Here is a 26,359-nt window from a genome sequence, read left to right as displayed (position 1 = left end):
GGCTGTGGCGGAGAAACCTCTACCAGATGGCATTATGGGATGTCGGTCATGTTGATTTGATTCAGCAATTCTCTCTAATTTACTGGATTTCTTATTTGACTTTGTCTCGTTTACATTCTCACAAAGTGCCATCACATTTTGATTGCAGCATATAGAATACACCTACCAAAGAGGCATGATACTGTCTTCAGCACCCCTGAATCTAATGTTGAATAAAGCACTTCTGCTCGGCACACACTCCCTTGCAGTTTGTCGGTGACACCATGTGAGAAGCACGGGTTTGAATTTATGCACATTCAGATCATAAAGACACAATATACACACCTCGCCTGTATCTGTTTCCCTCTATCTCCTTGTTCCTTTGTCACTGTCTCCTCTGTCTCTGTCTCTCACATACACACACATATAGGCACACACACACACACACACACACACAGTGCGGGCCACAGATGGCATGGTGGTGTCAGGGTGAGAGGGGTTTGTTAGGATCAAAGAGCTCCAGTGTGTGGCCCCTCCACCCTTCACTTGCTTTCTTCTTCTCTTTCTGTTTGTCATTTTATTCCTCCCCTTCCTCTGCTTTCAATCTCACTTCCTCCCCCCTCCCGCCCTCCGTTCCTCTCTTTCTCTCTCTCTCGCTTCGTCTCTCTTCATTTTTTCCCCTAATCTGTCCATCAGAAGTGTTGATAAATTATTCATGCCTCTGTCTGTCCCCGAAGCCTTGTCACCTCTCCTCCACTCGCCAGCTCCTCCGCTTCCTCTCCTCTGTCGCCCTCATCCCTTCCTCCCTCTCTGGCCTCCTCCTCCTCTCATCTCCTCTTCCCTCCGCTCCACCTCCTCCTCCTCCTCCTCCTCCATCTCTTCCTCTCTAGTCTTGCAGAAAGCTCGACCACACACGAGCATCAAAAACCAAAATGGAACGAGTTAATAAAAAGATTTTTAATGATTCCAGCAACTTTAAGCAATGGGTTTTGTGCAAAATAACTGTAATGCAACACTGACCCGACCTTGTTAGTATTCCTCAAGATTCCTCCCAATATCCTTTGCGCTTCAAGCTGAGAGAGGAGGAAATGCTTCTTTAAAAATTGATCAGAGGTTGAAATATTTTGTTTTGTGTACGGCAGGATTGATTGAAGCTGCTTTCACAACAGCCAGTTACATTATTATGGCATTTTTTATGGCTCTTTCCTTTACTTCTGCAGGATTCTGTACAATCATCATGATGCATGCTTATGTATAACTCACCAATTAGACTCAGGAAGCAAAAGAAAGAGAGATAAATGGATATAAGAGAAAGAAAGGAATTGAAAAGCATTAAAGACCTCCTTCAATATCTCCTTCCTTTCTTCCTCTCCTTCCTTTACGCCCCCTCCTGCGTCCCATATCCTGCCGGATGGAGTTCACAACACAAAAGAGAAAAAGAGAAAGAGGTGGAGTGAGGAAAAGACAGAGAAAGATGCAATTGAAGGAGTAATCTTGTGGCTAATCCAACATTCTCTCCCCAAACAATTAAACACTGGTTTATGTCTGCTTACTTCCAAACACAGGCACGCACTCAAACGCAGTTTTCAGAGAGATAAAGTTTGCTGCGGAAAGCTATTAATCATAGGAAATCCAGATGAATACAAAGTTAGGGAGTCTAGTGATTAGTGATAAATTGCCTTGTATTTCCCCATAGGTTGTGTGTGTGTGTATGTGTGTGTGTTTGTGTGCGTGTGTGTGGTGAGGATTGTATCTTAGGTGTCAGTATGTGTGCGTGTTGGCTGATACAAGGGTGTAAAGCACTAGGGCTGAACCCTCGGGTTATTAGAATGCGGCTACGTGTTTGTGTTTGTGTGTGTGTGTGTGTGTGTGTAGGCATGTGTGTGTACGTGTCACATATGGTCTCTATCTCAAAAGATGGGCCTGTCTCAACCACTCTCATCCCCTGTTACCACAACGATTAATACATTTTAAAAAAATGTCCCCTCCACTTTCTCCCGGTGGTGGACACACACACACACACACACACACACACACAAACACTGTTCACTATTCAGCGGAGGTTACTGCTACATCAGCAGCACACACAGCACTGCCTTTAGAGGCTGATCAATCTGTACTGCTGCTCGCACTGATGAATTACAGAAGTCGAGACAGAAAGAGAGAGGGAGCAAGAGGAGGAGAGAGAGTGGGAGGATGAAGAGATGGAGGAAGATGAGAGAAGACAAAGATGTGCAAAGGAGAGTAAGGCTAGGTGGAGGAGCCCGGGACAAAACTGAGGAGAGCGAGGAAAACATGAGCACAGATGGGATGATGACGATGATGATGAGTCTCTAAAAAAAGAAGAAGAAAGGTTAAATAAGGACAGAATGGACAACACACCAAGGCTACCAAAAGAAATGAAATAAAAAGAGGAAGTGAAGAGGGAACGGTCGGGATCCCTGCAGTCCAAATGAGATAAAATACTTGGACAGTTGAGGAAATTGTGGGAAAAGCCCATCACATGGATCTCTCATTTAGTCGTAGTCAGTCCAGGTTCAAGGACAGACCCATGATATACAGAAGCCAAGCACTTGAAATTCATCCCTGGAAGCAGGGATGCATGGATAATATTGACTTTAGCTGTTACATTTTGACAGACAGGAGGACTTTATGACCGAGGCACGGCAGACACATGTTAGGCTTGAATAGACGTCTTTGTTTGGCAGGAGGGAAATTGTTTTAAGGAATGGAGATTTTCTGACATTGTGTTGTTTTAAAGAGCTGTCACAAGGGTTCCAGACTGATAATGCATGCAGTGTTTTCGCCAAGTACTGGTGTCACATGAGCAGTATTTTATCACAATGTGTTGTTCTGATGCTCATTTGGTTATACAGACTTCTCTCAGCTCTTTCTTGATATCCTCACAGGGAACTGTATTTAAAAAGACTTGTTCTTACTCGTCTTGTTTTATATAGAATATTAGAGGCAGATCAAGTTTTGTGACGTCTGAAGCTGAGAAGGAAATGGCATTTGAAGTTCTAATGGTCCTGTCACATCAGTGTTTACTCAGTATTTAACTTTGGTGGTTCACTACCTAGCACTGCAAAGAGAAACCAAATATTTCTAGTGTGTATTAACTTTGCTGTGTCTCTTAAAACTTTATTTCAGCCACAAAATGTGGTTCTGATCCAAATTCCATAATTTCATAATGTTTCAATTATTACAACTAATAACAAGATTTCCTTTAAGTTTATGATTCTGAATCGACAAATTTACACAAAATATATCTCACCATAGTTTCAGCCTGACTGTCATCACTTTATCATATCAACAGTTTCTCACAGCATCATTCGACCCACACTGAAGCGTCGTGGATTATTCACCTGTTTAAAGGATTCTAATGTTAGACATAAAAATGCTGACTTGGGTTAAACCTACATATAAACCAGCATTTTCATCCTTCTCCACGACATTCTCTCACACTGATTGTCTGCCTGCCCTATCCCCACTTGTATCAAGTTTTTTCTTTGTCCACCCATCTCATTTCATTTTTTCACATTACCCCCCCAATGAAAACATGATTAAACTTTAGAGTAGGTGGCTTTACCCTCCGCTATGTCTCAGACAATATGTGAAATATATCTTTTTCACTCCTTCCCTCTCCCCTTATCCTTGGCGGTGATAAATCCATAGCTATCTATGACAGCTTTGTTGCTGCTGGGAGGTCCCTCCTGCCTTGTTTGGCTGTGATTCCAGCCGACAGCTTTAGGAGCGTGTCTTTATTTAAGAGCTGCTGTAATTACACAGGCTTTAGCATATGTAGACGGCCAGATATGATTCAAGCCACCGCGACAGGGAGAGGGGAGCTCAACGGGTGAACGAGAAGAGAGATAAAACACAATGGCGGGAAGCGCAAGAGAGAGAGAGGGCGAGAGAAAAGGAGGAGATGGAGAGAAGGAGGGGAGGAAAGAGACAGAGAGGGAGAGATATGGTGAGCAGGGCAGACTGATAGAGCAATTGAGAGACGAGGAGAGGGCAGCCGGGAGGGGGAAGAGGAAGAGATATGGTTTGGCAAATAAAAGAGGAGCGCGGCGCTGCTGCAAACTGTTCGCCTTATGATGCCTCATTAGGGCTTAGGGCTGCAGATAGTGCCTGTTAGAGAGATCTATGGCCTCAGCGCTGAGAGAGAGACAGAAGGGGAGACGGAGAGAGGAGAGGGAGAGAGATGCAGATAAAGAAACAACAAGAGAGTGAAAAGCAACGATTAAAGCTGCTGTGTGTAACAATTTCCTTTAACAAAATATATGATTATGTGTGTCAGTTGTATTATTAACGCAACACAAGTAAAAAAATCTAAATCTCGCGAGCTGTAATGGATGGAAAGGTGGCTAATAAAACTTTAGGGAGCCTGGATTTCAGTGAATGGAGACTTCTTCTATTGTCTTCTCTTTTTTCTTCTATTGACTGAGAGAGTCTTGGAGTTTTCTTGTAGTTCTTATAACTGACAGACCCTGCTTGTGATCAATTAAAAGAACAAAAACTTACAGGTACTTTCTTTGCCATAATTTACAAAATTTTGAAGACGAGAGCCGACTCATCTTTATTATGACAGCATAATGCAATAAATCCACTCTGCCCACAGTCTGTTTGAGTGTGATGTAAACAAATACACAACTTGCCCGTCTTCCTCTCTTGTTGCCCCCGGCGATAGATAAATATTGAACAGAACTCAGGGACTTATTGTTATTAAGACATTCTTATGTGACCAGTAATTTTTGTGACAAATCACTTCTTCCACCGTCTGCTAGTGCCAGAAAGCTCTTGTTTACACTGGAAGAATCCTCCCTGTTTTGTGCCATAAAGCACTTGCTTGTGCTGGAAAGCAACACAGTACATTTCCTGCAGCTTGGCGGACCGGACCCAAAGTCTCAGACGATCTGAGGATGAGATTCAACAATCAGCTGTCTTTATCCAGAAAGATACAATTTCTTACTTTAAATTATAATTTGATATGATACCATGCACATCCGGCGCTATTTGGGCTCAGGTTCAGGACACTTACAGCATCTGCACTGAAGTACTCTATCTTTTTAAGTTCTTTTCTTTTTTCTTTTTCTTTTTCAAGTTTTGCTGGATGACATTACAAAAGCTGAGCTAAGTCAAAATAAAGATGTTGTTGGATGACACTCCATTCTTTGTTGTTGTCCTCTGCCATGGGATCCCTGCAGCATCAAAGCAGAAGCCTGAGTATGAATGAGGACGCTGCATTTTTCTGACACAGTGTTAATGGCGGTCTGACCGCAGCCTAATTTGACAAAGCGACAATGAAGCAGGGAGAAAAAGAACAAAAGTGCTAAATGGAGAACAAAGGACAGTGAGAGAGGGAGCGGAGCAGATAAGGAATCAGACACTGTCCAGGCGACACTGACAAGAAAAGAGAAAGACCAAAGACCAATAAAATAAATGTCTCCTTTTCTTCAGCATTTGTAAGAAAGATAGCAGATAGTATATCACCAGGCTCCACAAGCGCTAATTAGGAGCCAGATTTTAACAAGCAGACAGACACAGTGAGGCAAGAGAAAGACGGAGGGAGGGAGAGGAAGAGACGGGTGGAAGGCTGAAGGCGGACCGTTAATCCACCGTCCATTGTCAGTCGCTACAGGAGGAACCGTGTTGTGCGTTTCGCCATGGGAAACGACCGTAAATCTACAACGCAACCTTTACACACCGCACTCACAATACGCACAGATGCAGCAGTACATGATACCGGCTGACACGAGTGTAGCCACCCAGTGACAGATTGCTTTCATCAGAGAGACCACACAAATCAACTGCCTACCACTCTCTCTCTCTCTCACACACACACACACACACACACACACACTCACACACACACACAGGGAGGGAAGTATAATCAGTAGGCATTATGCTGCAGTTATCCAAAGTAGTAAATCAGAACCTGTTGTTTCTGCCATGAAAGGCCAGTGCTTATCTGCTAGCTACAGGTGTGTGTGCATGTGTGTGTGTGTGTGTGTGTGTGTGTGTGTGTATGGTCTGATGCTTATCTTTATCTTGTAGCCACAGAGGGGCCTTTTGTGGTCTGTTGCTGATTAGCTGTCTGTACACATGCCCGATCGTAAATCTACCTATGTGAAGCAATATTAGCGGTAATGAGGCTTAAGAAAAGTGTGTGTGTGTGTGTGTGTGTGTGTGCGCGCTCCTATTTGTTTGTGTGTTCACTAATAATTCCAGTGTAATTTCCATAGGGGTCTGGTGCAGGTTTTCTGGGGAATTTATTAGGTTGATTCACAAGAGCTGGATACCTGCTGCCTTAGAGGGCCTCAGAGACTACTATGTTACACACACACAGCACGGGCATTCTTGCATACTGACAACACACACATGAACATATGCATTACGCACAGCCATGGTCCTCACCCCTACTGGTATCTCGCCCTTCCCTAATCATAGCATATACCCAGAAACGACAACGTGCGTGTATCTCCTACCGTCCAGTTACACCTGCACGTACATGAATACACAAATCATGCCCGCACCCCCCCCGCTGCCTCTCCCTGGCCTAAATATGCATGTTGTTCATTCTAACCACCGTCATTTCCCTAACTGCCACTTACGTCATACCCGGAGGGTCCCCTCCAGCTGCTGATCATAGTCATGATGGGCTGTTAGGCATGCAGGACGCCAGGCAGAAGCCGTGGCTCAAGGAGACAATTGCTCGCACCTCGGACCAAGACCACCTCGTGTATTCTTTGAAGGAAAGCTTGTGCTCAATCTATATGAATAAATAACATTTCACATTTTAGTTCTTTCCATTTTAACACAGTTCTGCAATCTACTGATAGATTTACATTTCCTTTAGCGTTAGGTTTAGGAAATGATCATGTTTTATCTTACCTGGTTCGGCTACACACGGCCAGAAATTGTCCTGACATCTCATTTAAAATATCCAGTTTACAGCTGCAAATTTCCCCGACATCACATGAAAAATTTTTAGTTTTGTTGCCACTAACGCAGCTGGAAAATGTCACAACATCTCAGTAAAAAAACATCCAGTGGTTTCACGCTTTCGCCTAATCTGAACACGATCCTAGTTTGCAGAAACGTGCGAAACGCCAACATTTTATTCTGACGACTGTACATTTTGAACTGAAAAGAAAATATTAGTTCAGCTTTAAGTTCTGATCCTAATCTAGAGAAGTGTAATCTGCCATTACAAATCCACTTGTGCAAACAGGCTGAGTCTCAATCAGTGGGGTAAAGACATTCCTCTCGGGCGCAGTGAAGATCTCCGGTGCTGGACACTGAACGGTTGAAAAGTGACTACAATGCATTCACGCTAATAGGGGTTTAACTTGGTGCGAAATGTTTAGTCTCCTTCTCATTGTTCTTCTTAATGGGACCTATTGACTGCTTGCGCAATCAGAGTTCATCACTATGTATGTACAGTAGATTAGAGACTAGAACAGCAGCCTCCACCTCACACTCTCTTTACATCTATTTATCTTTTTCCCTCCGTTTCTGTTTTCCCTTTTTCAGCTCGTAATTTGCAATTCAATCGAAGGGATGCTTTACCGGCATGACTGTGGGAGAATTAACGGTGTTGACAAAGCGGTTTACAATACATAAAGATCACAACAATACAAAGAAATGATTAAGGTATAACGCAATCATTTATGCTGCCTTTGTTTCTCTTTGCATATCTTCCTCTCTCTCTCCCTAACAGCAGGTAAACAGTCTTGTAGCTTGTAGTGGTTATGTGATTCAGTAGCGTGGCGCGTTTCCGAATGGTAATTTGCAGAAATGAAAACTTAATCAAGCATGCTGCAGAAGTGGCCCTGAATAATTTAACAGTGAGGGGAGAATGAGCGAGCGAGGGGGAGAGGACGGAGGAAGGAGGGCGTCAGCAGGGAGAGGAGAGGAAGGTGATGAGGAGAGGATCTTCCTCCCTCCTCCGCTATCTCCATCCTTCTACTTCTCTACCTGATCTCTTTCTGCTTTTCTTTATTTCTTCCTTGTTTTATCTCCTGTGTCTTGTTATCTCCCGCCGTTTTCTTTTCTTGTTTAATTTTGTACCCACACTTCCTTTCAGTTTCCCTTCCTTTTTGTTGCTTCCCGCCATCCTTCATTCTTCTTTTCCCAACTTTGTCCTTCATTCTCACCCTTTACCTTTGTTGTTATTCTCTCTCTACATTCCTTCCGCCCTTCTTGCCATTCTTCTCTTTTCTATCTTTCCTCCTTCTGTCTTTCTTCCACACATCATACATTTTGTGATGTACCCGTCCGGACAGTGTATAAGCAGAAACAAATCTTAATTTGGAAGACTTTATCTTTGTCAAATGCTTTCTGAGAGGATAATTAATTACTTAGCCCCAGTTAAACTTTTAATATCTTCCTTCTCCCTCTCTATCTTTGATTAATTTCTCATCCTGGGAAAGAAAGACTTTCATTAATACTAAAGCCATTAGTCTTCCAGCGGGAAGAAAGCCCATATTTGGTTGTTACAGATGAATCCCTAACCCCCTAAATGATTAGAGAGCTACAGAATAAACATTTTTCTTCTTTCTGCCCCGACTGGGAAACCTGTCTTACAAGTGCCAGGACATGATCCCGCTCAATGTTTTTATGTTCCACATCTTTTTCTCCTTCTGTGTCGCACAGTCCACATAGGCAGCCGTTCATATCTATTTTAAGGTTTAAGGTTGAAATTAGATTTTATTTAATTTTTTGCAGAGTCTGACACTTAAGGCTGGTTTGTAAATAAAAATACTTGCGTATTTTCAGATTTCTAAAAACTTGTTGTTTCTAAATTCTTAAGCTGCTTTAAACGACACTTTTAATTGAAAAACAGAGAAATTGAAACAATTGTCATGTTCTGTCAGATTTAATGGGCTAAAATGAGCTGACTTTAGATCCTGTTGTATTTTTTTCTTCTTCTTTTTTTAAACACAAGCCCTGTCAGTTTTTGCTTATTCATTCTTACCTGCTTTGAAGCATCTCAGTAATAATGTTTCAGTGTAAAAAAGCCTATCAATTGACATTTCAATATATGTAATAGAGGGTTGGGTGAATCTGCTGCAAAGAAAACATGTTAAAATGCAAAATACAAACACTACGTGATGTGTAGCTGCTCTCTCTCTCTCTCTCTCTCTCTCTCTCTCTCTCTCTGTCTGGCCAAACTATATACTTTGGCAGATTGGAGTGAGAATGAACTGCAGCCCCAGACGCTAGTTTGTGAAAGCTCTACGTTCCTCTTCTCTAATGGAAATTAAGGGCCATGTATATGTGTGTGCGTGTGTGTGTGTTTGTGTTGGTGTGTGTGTGTGTGTGTGTGTGTGTGTTTGTGTTGGTGTGTGTGTGTGTGTGAGACGTGCCATGCTTTTGTGACAAGGCCTCGCAGGACTCAGATTTTATTAAGTACCCTTTAGAGAAAGAGAGAGAAACAAAACACGAGAAAAGTCTTTCTCTCTCTCCCTCGCTCTCTCTTTCTCTCTCACACACACGCGCGCGCACACACACACACACACGAAGACCAGACTCAGAATTTTATTAAGTACCCTTTAGAAAGAGTGAGAGTGAGACAAGAGGGGAAAAGTCACCGGCAGCATGGTAATCAGGCCCGCTAACCGAGACACCAAGAAAAGAGGAGAGTTTGTTAAAGGAGAAAAGACGGACAGAGAGAGGGGAGGAGGAGGGGGGGGCGCTTTCAGAACACTTTCCTTTTTTTTTTGTAAAACCAGAGAAGGAATAAAGGGGAGTTGAGGAAACTTTACATGCAAGCAAAACGCTGTTTTTCTTTGAGAAAATGAAAAAAGAAAACAAGTCAGCATCAGAAACAAGTGTTTTTTTTTACAGAACTGCTCTAACACATGGACCTTTTCTCTTTGAATGTTCATGCTCCTTCTTTTATCTCTTTACATACTGTTTAAATGAACCAAAACTGATTAAAAAAAACATTTTCAACGTCATGTTTCAATGAATCCTTTCATAATATTGGAGGGGTTTTTTTCTCTACCACAACCAGCAAGTACATTCTCTTTTAGAGGCCTTTTGTCTCATTGCAACTCACAAAAGCAAGACATTCTTTAAATGCAATCTTTGCTTGTGTATCATTTTTGAAGTACTTCATAAGTGAATGAAGCGCTCAAGCTTCTCTGTGTATCTGGCAAACAGCCTTTTTTAACCTTAAAATGTATCATAATAACATTTTCTTGAATCTCTTTCTACATGCCAAGGCTCTCGTGTGTGAGAGGCCAACGTTGGACAAGAATACAATTTTTCAGTCTCTATCTATCGATAGAATAACTACAGTAAGAGTATATGTTAACGAAACACTGACAAATAAAGAGAGCTGTGATACAGACAGTCACACATATGAGATGGACACAAAGTGGTGTGGAGAGCAGGAGGAGGAGAAAGGAGGACAGGGAGCGACAGGAGATATCAGGAGGAGGAGCTGGGTGATACCTTGCATGACTGCGCTTTCCCTAGAGGAGCCCTGCCACACACACACACACACACACACACACACACACACACACTGAGCGACGGCTGGTGTGCGGGTGGCTGTCTTGTTGGCAAGGGTTTCTGATTTCACGGCCTACTGGGTGGTGGCATTCAGCCTCCATCAGGCACCCCTCTTTCAGCCTTTCACACCCCCCATACACACACACACACTGACCCATCCCCTCCGTTCTGTCCACCCAACAGCTCCCACTTTCTTCTGCATCTCTATTTTTTCTCACCTCCGCTTCTACGATCTGAAAAACATTTTAGACTCAAAATACGTCTTTGGTATTTAAGTTAGCAAATGTCGTGATTTTGGTTGATCAGGAACTATGTCGACATATAAAGCCGTGTGTGTGAGTGAAACCCTGTATGTCACACACACTTTCTTTCTCTGTGCTTCCACTCCATGTTGAAACAAAATGTAACTTGCCTCAAGCTAAAACGAAAAACTGATGGAAAAGAAATGCTCCTGTTTCCCATTTTAGCCCAAATAATCCAGTTCAGTTCTGGCAGTTTAGCAAGGCACTAATTCTGCAGTGTCAGGGGTCCAATTCCCTGCGCACTAGTTACTAAATGACCTCTGGTTTCGAGAGGGAAAGCTGATAATGCTGACAAGCGTTTCTTTCAGTGAATGGCCAGGACAGACCCCCTGCTTTCCCAACACACACACACACACACACACACACACACACACACACACACATACACACACACACACACACACACACACTCCAGCACATAAACCAAATGACAAGTAGCTCATCAAGAAAAATGGCTGAGTGCAAATTTGCATTTTGAGTGAGTGCGTCCCCTAAAGTTGAGGCAGATGATGCATGCTCAATCTGGACAAATGATAATTGATAGAGAGAGGGACGGGGAAAGACAGAGAGAGAGAGGGTGGGAGGTCCTGTCAACCAGGACTGAGGGCTCCGGAGGTCAAGAAACAAGAGGTCTCACAGACACACACACACACACACACACACACACTGACACTACGCTGCACTTTCTTTCTCAGCCATTCAGGCTTTGTTGTGTGAGAGAATTTAGTGCTCAGCAAACCAGCTCCAGTTAGTAAGAGATCCTTTGCTTCTTATTTGACTTCATGAAGCTCTCGCTCTGTGTCTTCCTCTCTCGGGAAATCCTTTAGCGTCCAGTGGAAGGCCTTTGATGAATTGGGGTCATAATAACATGATTTAAAGCTTTCTTTCTTCAGGATTCTTCCTGTGATTATAGCTTAGTCCACTTTGTAATAAACAAGTGAATGTGCTAATGTACTGTTAATTTATATTTTTACTTACTGTCCCACAAAAAGACCAAAAATAGCAATAATTGATGCTACATAAGAACTACCTGTCCACCCAAACCATGCATATCTTGTTCCTCTGCTCCATGGAGCTTCATTATGGTCCCAAAACTATTAAAAACACATCAGTGAAACACACAGATCTGAGCCTATATTAATACGCAAATGAAAATAGTCCCCAACAAATTCATTGAAACAAAAAATTAGTGGCCTGTTTTTAAGATGTATGTCCTGTTTGTGGGCTCAGACGGGGAAGTATTTAGAGACGGACAAAGATCTTGGGTTTTTGTCTTTTAATGGAATTTTCTGACATCAAGAAAAATATATAATAACCAGACAAAGACCCATTTTTCAAATTGCTAAATCATGTATATATTCAAAATATTTGTAGTCATGTTGCAAATCCATATTACACAAACACTCCACTTAAAAACCCACATGCATTCATTGATATTGCTACGACATTACTACATGTTTGAAAGTGTGTGTCCGGTGCTCAATGTGACTCCACAGTGAATTATGATGCAGTCAAATTATAATACTCCTATAGCGTCTTCTTTCTGCAGTATCTATCTTTCTAAAATGTTATTAGTTTCTTCTAGAGATAATTGATTTCTTTAAGAGTAAGTTCCCATTGAGACTACTCATGTATATGTGTGAGAGAGAATGTATTAGGTGCAGACACCCAATCCATCCTCCTCTACCTCTCCTCACTTAGTTTTACAGAAACACTAAATGAAGCCCCGTGTCCTTTAGATGATCCTCCTTTGATTTAACGCCGAGCCGCACCAGGAGAACCTGTTGAAAAATCACTCTCCTGGATTTAGTTTTGGACAATAAAACACTGTCCAAACGTAATTAAAAAAGCTGCGCTGTCCTTTTCTACAAGTCGTTAACCTCTTGTGATACTTTTTAGGAATTACGCCATAAAACCCAGAGTTTTTAATGGGCACAAATCAAATATGGTCCCACGTTAATTTAATTAAGGCTTGCCACCAAAACGTCCGGCCTTGGTCCAAATATTTGAGAAGAGCAATACTTTTTTCCCTTCCTCCAAGTTGATTAAAATATGTGATATTTCACATTAGTTTAGTTTTTATGGGCAGTGAGGTAATTCATTGTCAGTAAATGGCTTGTCAGAGTGCTCTGTGAGTGATGTAATGCTATGAAGTCTATCGTTTGAATTGCCCCTACGCCTATTAGAGAAAATCGACTTCTGGGCCCATTATTTGATTATCTTGCAGGAAGTTTGGAGAAGGCCATTGGCATCATGTTATGGGAAGGGATCACATTTTTCAGTTTTACAAATGGGCCGATAGGATTATACTGCTTCTGTGCTTTTAAACCTATGACTGGAAAGACCGCAAGTCCTTAGAAATAACATATTTTAGCCAACAAACCGCTATTAACAATTATATATCAGTATTATTTGTGCTACTCCTGCCACCGCTCCTCTTGAATGTAATGAAATGAACAATTTAAAAAATATATTTAAATAATTAAGTCTTTACTTTTGCCATCTGCTCATACAACATGCAAACACGTCCCTTCCAACTCATTTATACCCTTTAATTAAAATATGTCAAGTTCCCATTGGCCATAAAAGCACTTGAACACGTTCCTCAGGTCCTGTATCAAGGTAGGACCTAATACCTGGGCCTAATTAACACGCATTTAAAAATACTCATGATGCAAATTACCGTTAACATCAGAACAGGGGTCCAGGGGTAGGACGGGGGGGAGAAACGACAAGACAAGATAATTCGACTAATGCATATTTATCTCATGCTAATTGGCGTGCACGGCTAAAGAAAAGCGTGCACTTAATTAATTGACAGGGAGGGGGGCGGAAATGAATTGGAGGCACTCAATCTGGAGAGAGGGAGACAACAACGGAGACGGGGGAGGGGGTAGAGATGCAGCAAGAGGCAAAGATGAAAACAAGTTTAATCATTCTGAGGAGTTTCTTTTCATTTTTAAAAATAAATGGCTCCTTCTGGAAACGCCCTCATCGCGTGTCTGCTTTATTAATGCATTTACATGAGAGTCATCAAAAAATACAGAAGGGTGCTTAACAGATGGAAGGGAACAGGAAGTCTCAAAACAAAACAAAATTACAGAATAAATGATGATAAGTGATCATCAATACATTGATTTTGTGGCAATATTCTCATTAAACAACAACTAATATATGATAAGGAAAATATAATGTCGCTAGTAAGGCCCATCAACACAGTACAAATGTCTTAAGGAATGTCACAGAAATATATCTATACCATAAAACACAATACGGACAAAGAAAGGGATGTTATACTACATATACTGAAGATGACTCACATATTGTTCACGTCTTTGATTTTATTCAATAAATCAGTACATTTGGTAGCAAAGCAATGGCTGAAAATGATTTTAGGCTAATTTGGCATTAAAAGCATTGAGTGTGTATTTTCCTAACAAGTGGGACATGGTGGATTTCCTAAACTGGCCCTTAATGTCTGTCCCAGTTAGTCACTCTGTGTGTCCCTAATGCCAGATTTCAGAGTGGTTTTGTTAACAAAATAGCTGTGAAGTCCAGCTCGCCCCGTGTAATTTGGTTTGTGTAGATGGCCCTGTGTTACAGGGGCCCTCACACACACACACACACACACACACAAACTCACGCGCGCGCGCGCGCACACACACACACACACACACACACACCCTGTATCTCCCATTCATTTGTTTACGGTGTTCCCCCTTTTTAAAGAAAGTGATAGGACGCAGTAGCAGGACCTTTTCACGCCTGCCTCCCTCTCCTCCTCCCTTCCTCCCCTCTCTGCTCCGCCCGCTCGGGAGGCACAAGAATTAAAACAGAAATGTTTTGAACACACACACACACACACACACACACACACAACACTCATCCATTTCAAGCCACAGATGGTCTTTTGAATGGAGCGGGGGTTCCCTTGTTGTGTGTGTGTGTGTGTGTGTGTGTGTGTGTGTGTGTGTGTGTGTGTGTGTGTGTGTGTATGAATGTGGGAGTTTACCCTCGCTTTTAGCCTCCTCCTCTCCACCTCCTCCTCCTCCTCTGTGTCCAGGCAGCCGTTTTGCTCCTTCGTTTCTTTCTCTCCTTTGTGCCTCCCCAACTTTTCTTTTTTGGAAACGTCTTTTGTGTCAAACCCACGGCCACTGACTAACTCTGCCTTCTGCTCATCTCCCCCCGTTTTAACCTCTCCCATCCTGCACAAGTGTGTGTATGTGCGTGTGTTTCAGAGATAGAAACCATTACTGATGCAAACATTGAGCTGAGTGTAGTCGTCCTGTAAAATATGGAATACAAAGTTCTTCATCTTAAGTCCTTATAGAAACATGAGAGTTGAAACACTGATGTGCTATAATGTAACAGCTGTGGGGTACAGAAAATAGGAATATTATGGGATATAATATAAGATGTTTCTGAACGGTAAGGTGAAGAGGATGTTTTTATCTGGGAAAAATGTGAGACAAGTCTTCAATCAAACTTTTTTAGAACTTACTACTTCAACAGCTGTTTATCATTTGTTATGTTGCAAGAAATGCCACAACATGCGAGACATAACATTTGAACTACACTTAGAGAATGTGTATATTTTCTGTAATATGCGCGGCATGTTTGTGTCTATGTGTGTGAGGGATTATCATACAGTGGCACAATGTTCTCATTGTATTTTCATCTTAAGGCCCGTGGAGAATCTGGCATTAAGGCAAACACATGCCCACTCCAATTAGTCAGGCTAACACTCAGATAAAGAGGGAAAAAAATCATTGCTACTGTATGTCAAATTATAAAAATTGGCCACCTGTTTCTCACTCACGCATAGGCGCTCATTCATTTGGTCACTGCCACCGTACATTTCTGCTTGTATGCAGAGGCGGTGTGAGCAGCTGTCCAAGTTGGTGGTCCCACTTATGAATTTTACTCTTATGTAAAATGAAACCCAATCCTATTTGGTGTGCCTTTCCCCGTGCAGTGTTGTTTTATAGCGTCATTTAAAGTGTCTACATTCTTTTTGGACATGTCGGGTAAGGTTTCATTCAGTCATGTGGCTGCGTCCTATTTTTCAGCTGTGCATATTTAAAGAGCCACTTGCAACAGCTAAAGGGAAATAGGATGTTATTGCTTTCCTCTGTCTGACTGACTAATTTATCTTCCCCTTTGCACTCTGTTCGCTCATCCTCTGCTCCCCTCTCCCTAGGTGGCTCTGGTAATAAACACACTAGCTGTCTGTCTGTCTTGCCGTCTTGGCAGGTTGAGGCCTACTTAACCAGGCGAAACCGCTGCTCTTTTCTAAGTCCCTTTGAATGCCTCCCTTTGTCGGCGACACGCTACCATGTTAATGTCATGTACCGTAGAAATTGCTGTGGCTATGGCTATTAGCTTCGCCGCTAAAGTACAGAGAGCGACGGAGAGAGAGAGAGAGCGATAGAGGCTGCCACAAAACCCCGCCGGGTTCAAATGCAGACCATAATTGCATTGCTGTGAAGAGGGTTAGCCCTCTTCCCCCCCCTCTCTTCTCGTTTCTTCGTATCTTTTCCTTGCCACCCCCCACCTCTGTCTTTCTCTCTTTCTCTCCCTTTTTGTGTGTGCGATTTGTCCCTTAAGCCGGCGTAACGTCTCGGCCGAGGCCGCAGAATGTGGAGAGCAAATTGGAGGCAGAGCGTGAACAATGGAACATGCATCGCTGCTGGGGCATTCTTCTTCTTTACTGGGAACTGTGGGAGGGGGAGAGGGAGAGAAAGTCATTTTGTAAAGAAACTCTAGTGCCATAGACATCCAGATGTAGACAGTGAGTGTGCAATGAAGGGTCTTCGTACTGGATGCACACCGGCTACTAACAAAGCGGGATAGTTTGACTTGTACATACTTTAGGTATGTTGTTTTGTTTATTGAAAAGGATGAGAGGAAAAGTACATACATACATGGAGGAAACTAACTAAGTCTAAGCAGGGGATTTAAAAAAGGCTGAGATAGTTAAGAGTGGTAGAACCAGGGGTACGGATTTTTTTGCGTTCAAAGTTAGGACATCATTATTTTTGTTTCGTTCTCAGGTTCCATTCATCCTGTTTTGCTATCGCCGATCGCCTCTTTTGTACCCCGGAGTGGTATTCAGGCCAAGATAAGTTATGGGCCACAGAACTCAGATCTGTGTTTTTTGTATGGACTTTACATGGACGTTTGTGTGTAAGTTTCAATTCTCTGAAGTCAGATCACAGGGGGGGGGGGGGGGAAGCAGCACTGACAGGAGGAGATGAGAAGAAGCAAGATGACAGGGGAGAGAATACAAATATGGAATATGTACAATGAGGAAAGCTCACGAGAAGAAATGACAGCGGGGGAGCAAAGCACACAACAGAACTGAGGAGAACACAGGAGCAAAATCAAAACACGCCGAGAGTGGAAAAAGCAGGAGCAAACAGAAAAGACCAGAGCAGAGCAAGACAGAGCTTAAGACAGGACTGGAAAGAACAGAACAGGACAAGACCATGCAGGACAGGACAGTCCAACAACGGCAATTTTTCCACAGTGGCCAAATAATATCATCCTCAGCAGTCAAGTTTTGCTAGCTTGACTTCAGCCGTACCTTAGCACTGACGCCTTTGAAGCCAAAGGCTCAAAAGCGGGCAGAAGCAAAAAGCGGAAAAAAAGGGCCAGATGAGAAAAGAAGTCAAACACAGCACACTGAGGCAAAGAGAAGCAGAACAGCTTGTCTTCAGCGGTGAATAGCGGCGTGTATCGTTCACATTGAGTCAACAGATTAGCGACCAAGGAAGCTTAGCTATTCCTGGCCTCCCTCGTTTGATGTTTGGGGAGTTCTAATTTGATTTTTCACCTCCCATTGTTTCAGCGCTGTGTGCCCCTAATCCATTTTAAAGTGGAGACAGCTTTCATCCTTTCCTCTTTCCCTTTTTCTCTTTCTCTCACTGTTGCTGCGTCCCTCTTTTGTCAGGCCTTCTCGCTCCTCTCCCACCACTGTTCCCCAGGCACACGTACGCTCTGTGACATAAATGGGATAGGAACCCGGAAATGTTTAAGGAAACTTTTTTTTTTTTTTTTTTTGTAACAGGAGTGAGTTTTGACACACTTCCACTCATACATCCTACGTCTGCTGTTCGTTAAAATTAGATACATCGTACATCTCCTCAGGAAAAAACAGGTTGTTCACAGAGAAAAGTCTTAGCTACATGTTAGCATAACATAATACGTATTTTTTTGACGTAACAGCATTAGAGGCATGTTATATCAAAATATTCACAGACATTTTAAGCAACTATAACTGTATGAAATCTGCAATATTTTAGCCAACACGCTAACAGTAATAAAGTTAGCTAGAGAATGCTCCTGGTTGTTTGCAGTCACCATGTTTCTAGCTTTATAACATTAGCCTGTCTTTAGCTTTAAGTGCATGTCTGTGGTCTTTATCAATTGTGCAATTCAATGTCTCTTCTCTCAAAATGACAAACTAAACCAAAAATGTGTAATTAGCATTAGCTAGTTAACTTTGTTACCAACAGCTAAAATGCTTTAGCTTCTGTTGCAGGAGTTCAGTGACGCTAGCAGAAGCACCATGCTGTGAAAAAAAATCTTTTAACTGTTTGGCGGTAAAAGAGACGCTCGTTCAAGACAATTATTGACATAAAGTGTCAACAGTAGCTAATTTGTCGGTTCTCAGTATCTTTTCAGCGTTTGTTTTCGTCCTGTGAATTTTGCTATATTATGTCCTACATCTCTTTCATCTCACACTGTGTATCGAGTGCTAAGATAAAGAAACAACACATATCAAGACCTCCTTGTCTTCGCGTCTCTCTCAGTCCAACTTCCCCAGAGTTGAAGTGCTCCAACAGTTCTTGATAGTAATAAAAGCCTTCGGGGTTGGAGGGTTTTAGTTTTGGCCTTAAAGCGCTCCCCTCCACCAAACCACCCCATCCCATTCTCAGCTGCAGGCTGTATTAACCCTGAAGAAAAGCCTCTGGAGAAGCAGAAGAATGGTTGGAGAAAAGAAGAGGTGGAAATTGTCACCACAGAGAGACCCCCCCCCTCTTTCTCCCTTCCCCTCCCTTTTTCCCCCTCAGTGAAAACAGCAAAATGACCAGCCCCTTGGCTCAGTGACTGCGCTCAGCTTGCTATAAGGGAGCTTAATGCACCCAACCCCTCCACCCCATTGTCAACCCCCCCGACCCCAAAACTACCCCTGAAAAAAGGGGTTGTTCCCCCCACCAGCACACACATGCACATTACCAACGCACACACACAAAAACACCAGCCTTGAAAAGAGCCACACACATCAACTCCTTTTGTGTTGGCTTCTTCTCCGAACCATTGACTGACAGACTCACTGCTGCTGCGTTTACACCCTCCTCCATCACCTCTACACCATCCCTCCAGCCTCTCTCCTTCTGCCTTCCTCTTCACTGTCCGTCTCTCCATCGTTTTCTTCCTCCTCTCAGCCTCCTCTTCCCCCCCCTCCCAAAGTGGTCGGGAAGCCCCGCTAGACGGAGGTGGAATTTAAAAAAAGGGGGTGAATAAAGACGAACAGACTGTCAGTGCATATGTTGGGTGGGCGACTCCTCTCCTCTATATTTAAAGAACCATCTGTGATAGTTTTCATTCAAATAAGCTGCATCAATAGAAAGTTAAGAGAGCTCCTTTTGTCCCCTCTTCCTTTCTTTTTAAGTTCCTGCCCTTCTCTCTTTTCTCTGTGTAATATCCATCTCCCTCAGCATTTTTACTTCTCTTTTTGAACTGGTAATTTAACAAAAGTGATGCATTTCTCTCGTGTTGTCTTCGTAGTATGTTTCAACACTTGGCTTTCTCACTCAAAATGAAAAAGAAAACAAATGTAAGGATGAAAAAAATGTATGTATGGATGTGTGTGTGTGTGTGTGTGTGTGTGTGTGTGTGTGTGTGTGCGCGCGCGCGTGTGATGGATTAGCTCTGTAAGGGGCTCAGCGGTACACTGATATCTTTGCTCAGTGCTCACAGCATGATACACCAGATACTGGCACGTGCTCTCCCTCTCTTTCTCTCACACACACACACGTATTGGATTTGGTGTCCAGCAGTGTGTAGACAACCCAGTGGTGAGCTGTCACTCTGTGTGTGTATGTGAAGCCTTGTTCTTCTAACAGTCCTCTAATCCTTCTAGAGTGGCCCTGATAGGCCTAATGACACACATTGGGACTCTACAGGGTGCTGCACCTGTATGTGTGTGCTTGTGTGTGTGTGTGTGTGTGTGTGTGTGTGTGTGTGTGTGTGTGTGTGTGTGTGTGTGTGTGTGTGTGTGTGTTGAAGCTATGACCACACGCTGTGACACTCAAACATGATACTTTTTTTATCCCTCTCCTGTTTTTTTCTCTTTTTCTGAACTTAACTGCCATCTGAAGCGGATATTTTATAAATGTTATATCAATATAAAATTTGCCACTTTGTATAGAAATGTTTGCAACATTACTAAAAACAGAGCTGTGTTCATAAATGTCAAATGTGATTTTTTTTTTTTTCCCCGGGCACTCCAACACCCCCAGAATAGTTCAGGCACCCAATTAAATCTTGCAGTGACCCCAGTTTGGGTCTCGCTTTGGCTGCTGAAACACTTGAGCGAGCAGGGAAGTGTCAGCTCCTGGCACTGCAGCAGCAGCAACATGTTGGTGGCTCTGCCAGCAACGCTGCCGTTAGAGCTGCAGCAAAGCAGACAAAGAGAGTGGTGTGTGTTAGTATGTGTGTGTGTGAGGGTGACATCACCCCAAAGAGAGTTGCGCTTGAGTTGTGATCCTCTCCACTTTGCTCTGAGTTGAGGAACAGGCGTCTAGGTCATCTTTAGAGTCAATATAAAAGACTATCTTCTTTGTTTCATTATTATATCTTTTCAGGGTTAAAATCACATTTCATCTTGTTTTTCATGTGTTCTTATATTAGCATTAACATTACTTTCTCATATGATGTCTGCTTTTCATCACTAAGAAAATACTTCTTTTTAGCTGTCAGTAGACAGTTATATGGTGTGTTTACCATCATGGTCACTATGCAACTGTGGAAAACAAGCCGACACACACACACTCACACACACACACACACCCCTGAAGGAACTCTGACATACACTGTCTCTCTCCATAGGAAACAGACTACTTAGACTCATAAACTAAAAGCTACCTGTTAACTGAAACAGGTGGTTTAACTACTGTCTGGCCTCTGGCTACCAGGCTAATGGCTTCCTGTACAACACACACTCCCACACACACCTACACAAACACAGTCTGACTCTGTCTAAACACACGTTGTGACCCACAGGAAATGTGTATGTCTCCTTCAATGACAGGTCCCACTGTACAGCAGCAGCACTTCCAGAGTGTGTGAAACGGAGTGCACTTCTCCTTCTCCCTCTGCTCTCCATACTTTAATGGCCATTTCCGTTTTCAATCCAGTGCGCAAAATGCAAACATCACCGAGGTACCTGAGCCGCTGTCACTGGAAGGGGATGTGGGGAAGTGAGTAAAAATAAAAACAGGAAAAGGTTGAGAAAGGAAAGATAAACGCAACAAGCGCTCGTCTCCGTCTGTATCGGTCGATCTCACTGATCTTTTCATGTGAATTATAAGCCAGAGAAAGACAGGAGGAGGCAGAAACGAGGGGTTTCTCCGTCAGAGCCTCACTGCTTCTAGCTCTTTATTCAGACAGGAAGAAACTTTCCTTCTCTCACTCTATACCTCAAACATCCACTTGCCTCTGTCTGAAAAAATTACATGGAAAGAAAGAAGGGAAAGAAAAAACAGCACATGTAACAATCTGTTTGCCTCTGTGCGTGTGTGTGTGCCTGTGTGTGTTTGTGTGTGTGTGTGATGGGAGCAAAGTGAGGTTAGATTATAGGGTCTGGTCTCTGAGAGGGAGGCACAGGGGGGTGGCAGACCAGGGACAGCTAGTGACATGATGGGACTCCTAATGGTCATAATTGGCGGTGGCTTTGACAGCAACTATATGATAGCTGCACAATATACACAACTCTGACTGTGTGTGTGTGTGTGTGTGTGTGTGTGTGTGTGTGTGTGTGTGTTTCTTTAAGAAGAAATTTACACAAAATTGCAGCGAGCTTGTTGAACCGCTTGTTTGCAACTGCCGCCTGTTTCTCTCTTTTCTTTGTGTGTGCATGTGTGTGTGTCTGTGTGTGTGTGTGTGTGTGTGTCAGATATAAATATTGTATAAACACAGTTGAGTTGTCTCCTGACAGGTGTAAAAGGTAGCAGTTAAGCTTGCTGTTCCTCCTACCTGTTTTCTGTTTTGCTCTTTTTAATGTTGCTTAAACACACACACACACACACACATACACACATACACACCAATGACACTGTCTTAGCATTTTGATAAGGCAGCAGCTGCCTTTTGTTGCGACTTCTTCAAAATGGAAATGAAACCTTCAACTGCTCATCCATCCATTTATCCATCCACAATAGTCTGTATCCACCCGTCATCTGTTTCTCAAATTTACTTTTCTGTTTTTGAGATATTACCATAGTTGATGTTTCGGCTGTGAGTGTTCAGTGGCTTTGTAATGCGGTTTCTTAAAATCGTACACACTTTGCCTTTGGTCACTCTTCTCTTAGGAGGATTCTTGATTTATTGAGTTGTGTAACTTTGAGAGTGAATGCAACAGTGTGTTAGAAGCAAATATGACATTACAATCATTGCACAACATTAAAACAGTTTTCTATCTTTTCCATTAAAGAAATCCACACAGAAACAGTCAAGCACATCAGTAGTAATACAAGGAATAAAGGATGAAAGCCATTTAATGCATAAAAGTGAGAATAAACCGTATATGTCTGCACAAGTTGTGTAAAAATGCAGAAACTTACAAAAGAAAAAAAGAAAAAACTCTGATTGCAGCATTTGAGGCTTAATGCTCTTTACAGGCGGCATGAAGAAGTTTATGCTGGCGAGAACCTAGTAATGAGGAAAATGAAGGAAGTGACAACCAAAAATCAGTAAATATAAGATGTGTTGGGATGCTTCGATTTTTGTTAACAGTAATCACATAATCAGCTGCATGTAAATCGCTCAATAATTGTAGAATTGTAAGTAAAGGAAGTGTATAAGGTTTAAGGTGCACATGGGAGACGGGTGAGTAAGTAAATGGGAAATACAAAAGAAAAAGATAAAAATTCTTCATACTGCCAGCACTGAGAGTATCAGAAAAACATTTGGTCGTAGAGCTACTTTCTCCAGGCCAGATTCATGGCAAGTTCCATGGCCAAACATTGTATTTTGAATAAAGTCATTGCACACATTGCACTTGAATTTGAACTTTTTACAGGAAGAAATGTTCTAGTCTGTCACTTACAATAAATTTAACATCCCCAAGACGTGACTGAAATAGTGTTTTTTCCCTCTTTTTTTCTTTCTTCATAATAAGTTTAACTTAATACTCAACAGACCAAACTAGAACATACCGGAATATGCAACATATCCACAGTTGGATTTGTTTGCATTTGCTTTACTTGAGAGTGAAAGATATATAGAGAGACAGAGAGACAGGCGATCAAAACAGCAGACAATCTCTTGCACCTGAACGAGCAGCAGCTCTGTGTATATGTATGTGTGTGAGCCAAAACGTTCCCTCTGATCTTGGTTCAAAGGCAGCAGGGAAGAGGCTCAAAGCATTCTGGGTCCAGGGGAGAGATGGAGGGAAGGAGGTAAAAGAAGGAATGATGCGAAGAAAAAAAAGTCAGGGAGAGGAAGAGATAGATGCGGCGAAGATTCCCCAGGGCTGGCAAATCAATCAGAGCACACATGGATACGTAGGTTCAAAAGCCTCTTTTTTTATGAATTTCAGTGCATTTTATATCTCAGGTTACATCATGTTTCAGTGTACTTGACCTCGGATCTTTCTTTTGCATGTATATGAGTTGTTTTATTGAGATAAGGATACTTTTTTGGAGATGATGTGTCGGTTTGATGTGATAGTCAGTCCTCAGACCTACATCTCAGACCCAGGAAGTTGAAATTGTAAAATAAAGCCAGATTAGAAATGTTTACACAAGGATTCCTCCTCTACTAGATTTTACTTTGAAATCAGCTTTGGAAAGCCTCACAAAAGAGCACTAGAAGAAGGAGAATTAATGCCATTGAAAGTCAATGGGGGTAAGATGAGCTGTGGTACTTGATACTATTAGAGAGACAAACCCCTGAAAGTGAAGGCCTTAAGTTCAGAAGGAGTGCTGTTACCCCACTGTGTGCATGTGTGTGTGTGTGTGTTTCGGTATGAGTGTTGTGTGTGTTTCGGTATGAGTGTTGTGTGTGTGTGAGAGAGAGGTAGAGGTAGAGAGAGAGAGAGAGAGGGGGGGGAAGAGTCTGATGGTCTTAACAGTAAAACTAATAGTGGATGACTGCCTTAGCTGGAGGCTCACTTCTCTGTGAAGTTTCCAGCTGCTTTCAAAAGACACGCACAGCACACACACAAAACCTCAGACACACACACACACACACAAACACGCACACACACAAACACGCACAGGTACGGACACACACTTTTCGGAAAGTCAAAGATAAAGCCATAGAGGTTGTATTTTATAAGAAAAGTAAAAGTAGAACAGGAAAAAGACAATTTCATGTGGCGACATGGCGTGATATAAATCTTGTTTTTTCTCATCGATGTGAGTCATCTTCTCTTTAAGAGATCTCAGGGGTGCGTTATGATGGATGGAGTAGAGGGAGTGAGACGGGACACAAGGGAAAACAATTTGGAGAAATTTACGCCTCAGTTTGGTGCAGTTTGTTGAGGGTATTGCAGTGGTTTATGGCCCGCTGTCTGAGTCCATTTCCTCTCATTTTATTTCATTTAGGCTTATAGTTTCTTTACTTAACGTTTATTTTGAAAAGTCACTCACCATCAAATAGTGTGTCACTCATGCCTGTGTTGCTATCTACGTGTTGTTTGTCCTGGTCGTAAAGTTGAAGCTGTAAAGGTTAAACGCACATTTGGCCACTAAAACCTGCAGACAGTCCTTTGGTATGTGTGTGTGTCCCACCGCTAAACAATGATGGTCAAGGTTTCTGTCTTTGTGTGGCGGGGGGGGTGGGGGTGGGCAGCTGGACACCAGTCTGCTCCTCCTTCCCCCCTCCACACGCAGACAGACAGACACATGGACAGGTTTGGTCTGTTTTTGTGGGAGGAAAGGCGTCACGGGTCAGCGGTAAAAGGCCATGTCTGCTTTTTCATTGGTCGACCCCTACTTCCTACTTCCTGGATGACCCGGCGCCATCTGGGGAAGTGATTGGTTGAGAAGAAGAAGCCTCTTGAGTAGGGGTTGAGCGGGGCTGCCGCAGGTTACCCCTCCGAGGCCCGTCACTCCAATGAGTCGTAGAGCCGCCTCTAATGATCAAACCAGCCAAGTCACGAACATTTTCACCTTGCTGCGTTTCAAAGGTCTCAATATAGCCATGGGAATTCTGAGGGGAAACAGCTGAATGACATAGAAAATATAAAAGAAAGTTACATTTAAATGATAATATCATTGTAATTGAGAAAATGGGAATAGGAGAGGAAAGAAGGGGAAGAGAAGGAAGGAGGACAGCAAGGATATTGGAGGAAAGGCGGCACAAGGAGAAAAAAGAGAGGACAGAAGAGGAGAAGAGAAGGGCAGTAGATGAGAGGAATGAGAAAGGAGGGAAAGATAGGGAAGGAGAGGAGAGGAGAGGAAATAAACGGAGATGAAAGGAAACAACAGGACTGGAAAGGAAATGAGGACATGGGGACAGAGGAGATGTAACAAGGATAGGAGAGGAAGAAGGGAAGGATGGGGAAGAAGAGGCAAGGAGAAAACAGCAATGGAAAAGAATTCACAGGAAAGGAAAGGAAAGGAAAAGAGGACATAGGGGAGGTTACAAGGATAGAAGAAGGAGGAAAAGATAAGGAAATATGAAAGAGAAGAAAGGGGGGGAAAGGGAATGACACGAGAGGAGAAGAGACATATTTCCCTCTTTCATACCTATATATATTTACTTTCAACTTATCTCATCTGTACCAACCATCCTTCCCTGTTTTCTCATCTCTTTCGTGTGCCCTAGATTTACACATAACTCCTTCCTTTCCTTCTTTCTTTGTCCTCACCTCTTTTCACCCCTCTCTCTCCCCCCCTCTTTACCCTCCTCTGCCTCCTTCCTCTGCCCGTCTCTCCCAGTCTCTCCTGTTTATGAAGGTAAATTTATAGGTCTACCAGGAGCTGTTAGCTGGAGGTGGCCTCCGCTGCTCAAACCACAACAAGGCTTCACCCTCCACATGGAACAGAAGCAGCATAGTGGGCATACTGGGCTATTTCCATCAGCACACATTACACGTGATGGTACACTCACACCTCCCATTATCTACTAATGAGCATCCCTCTTTTCTTCCTGCACTCCCCTTTGGATCCTGCCTCGCTCCGTCATGTTCTTGATGAGTGGTTGGGTGGTTTTTCTTTTTTTCTTACTTTATATTGCTCCATCTAGCATTTGTTTTTTATTGGTCTACAAGGAGCAGTTAGCCAGTGGTGGGCTCCACTTTTTAACCAGCACATGTG

General features: G+C 42.7%; 1 protein-coding gene across 7 annotated transcripts in view; it reads left to right on the top strand.

The window, feature by feature from the left end:
• The window catches only part of rnf220a (ring finger protein 220a), a 303,417-nt gene that overhangs the window by 165,278 nt on the left and 111,780 nt on the right, over positions 1–26,359 (top strand). For 4 of the 7 annotated variants that reach the window (XM_084368118.1, XM_084368120.1, XM_084368119.1 and 1 more), the window contains one exon: positions 25,982–26,143. The exons of the other annotated variants lie outside the window; for them this stretch is intronic. In XM_084368118.1, coding sequence (XP_084224244.1) covers positions 25,982–26,143 — 162 coding nt within the window. The remainder of the gene's footprint in view (positions 1–25,981; positions 26,144–26,359) is intronic. 7 annotated transcript variants of the gene reach the window in all.

The sequence above is a fragment of the Pagrus pagrus genome (assembly GCF_965226575.1).
Source record: "Pagrus pagrus genome assembly, chromosome: 12".
Classification (NCBI taxonomy): Eukaryota; Metazoa; Chordata; class Actinopteri; order Spariformes; family Sparidae; genus Pagrus; species Pagrus pagrus.
The sequence above is the reverse complement of the archived record's forward strand: the minus strand, read 5'-3'. Positions and strand labels throughout refer to the sequence as shown.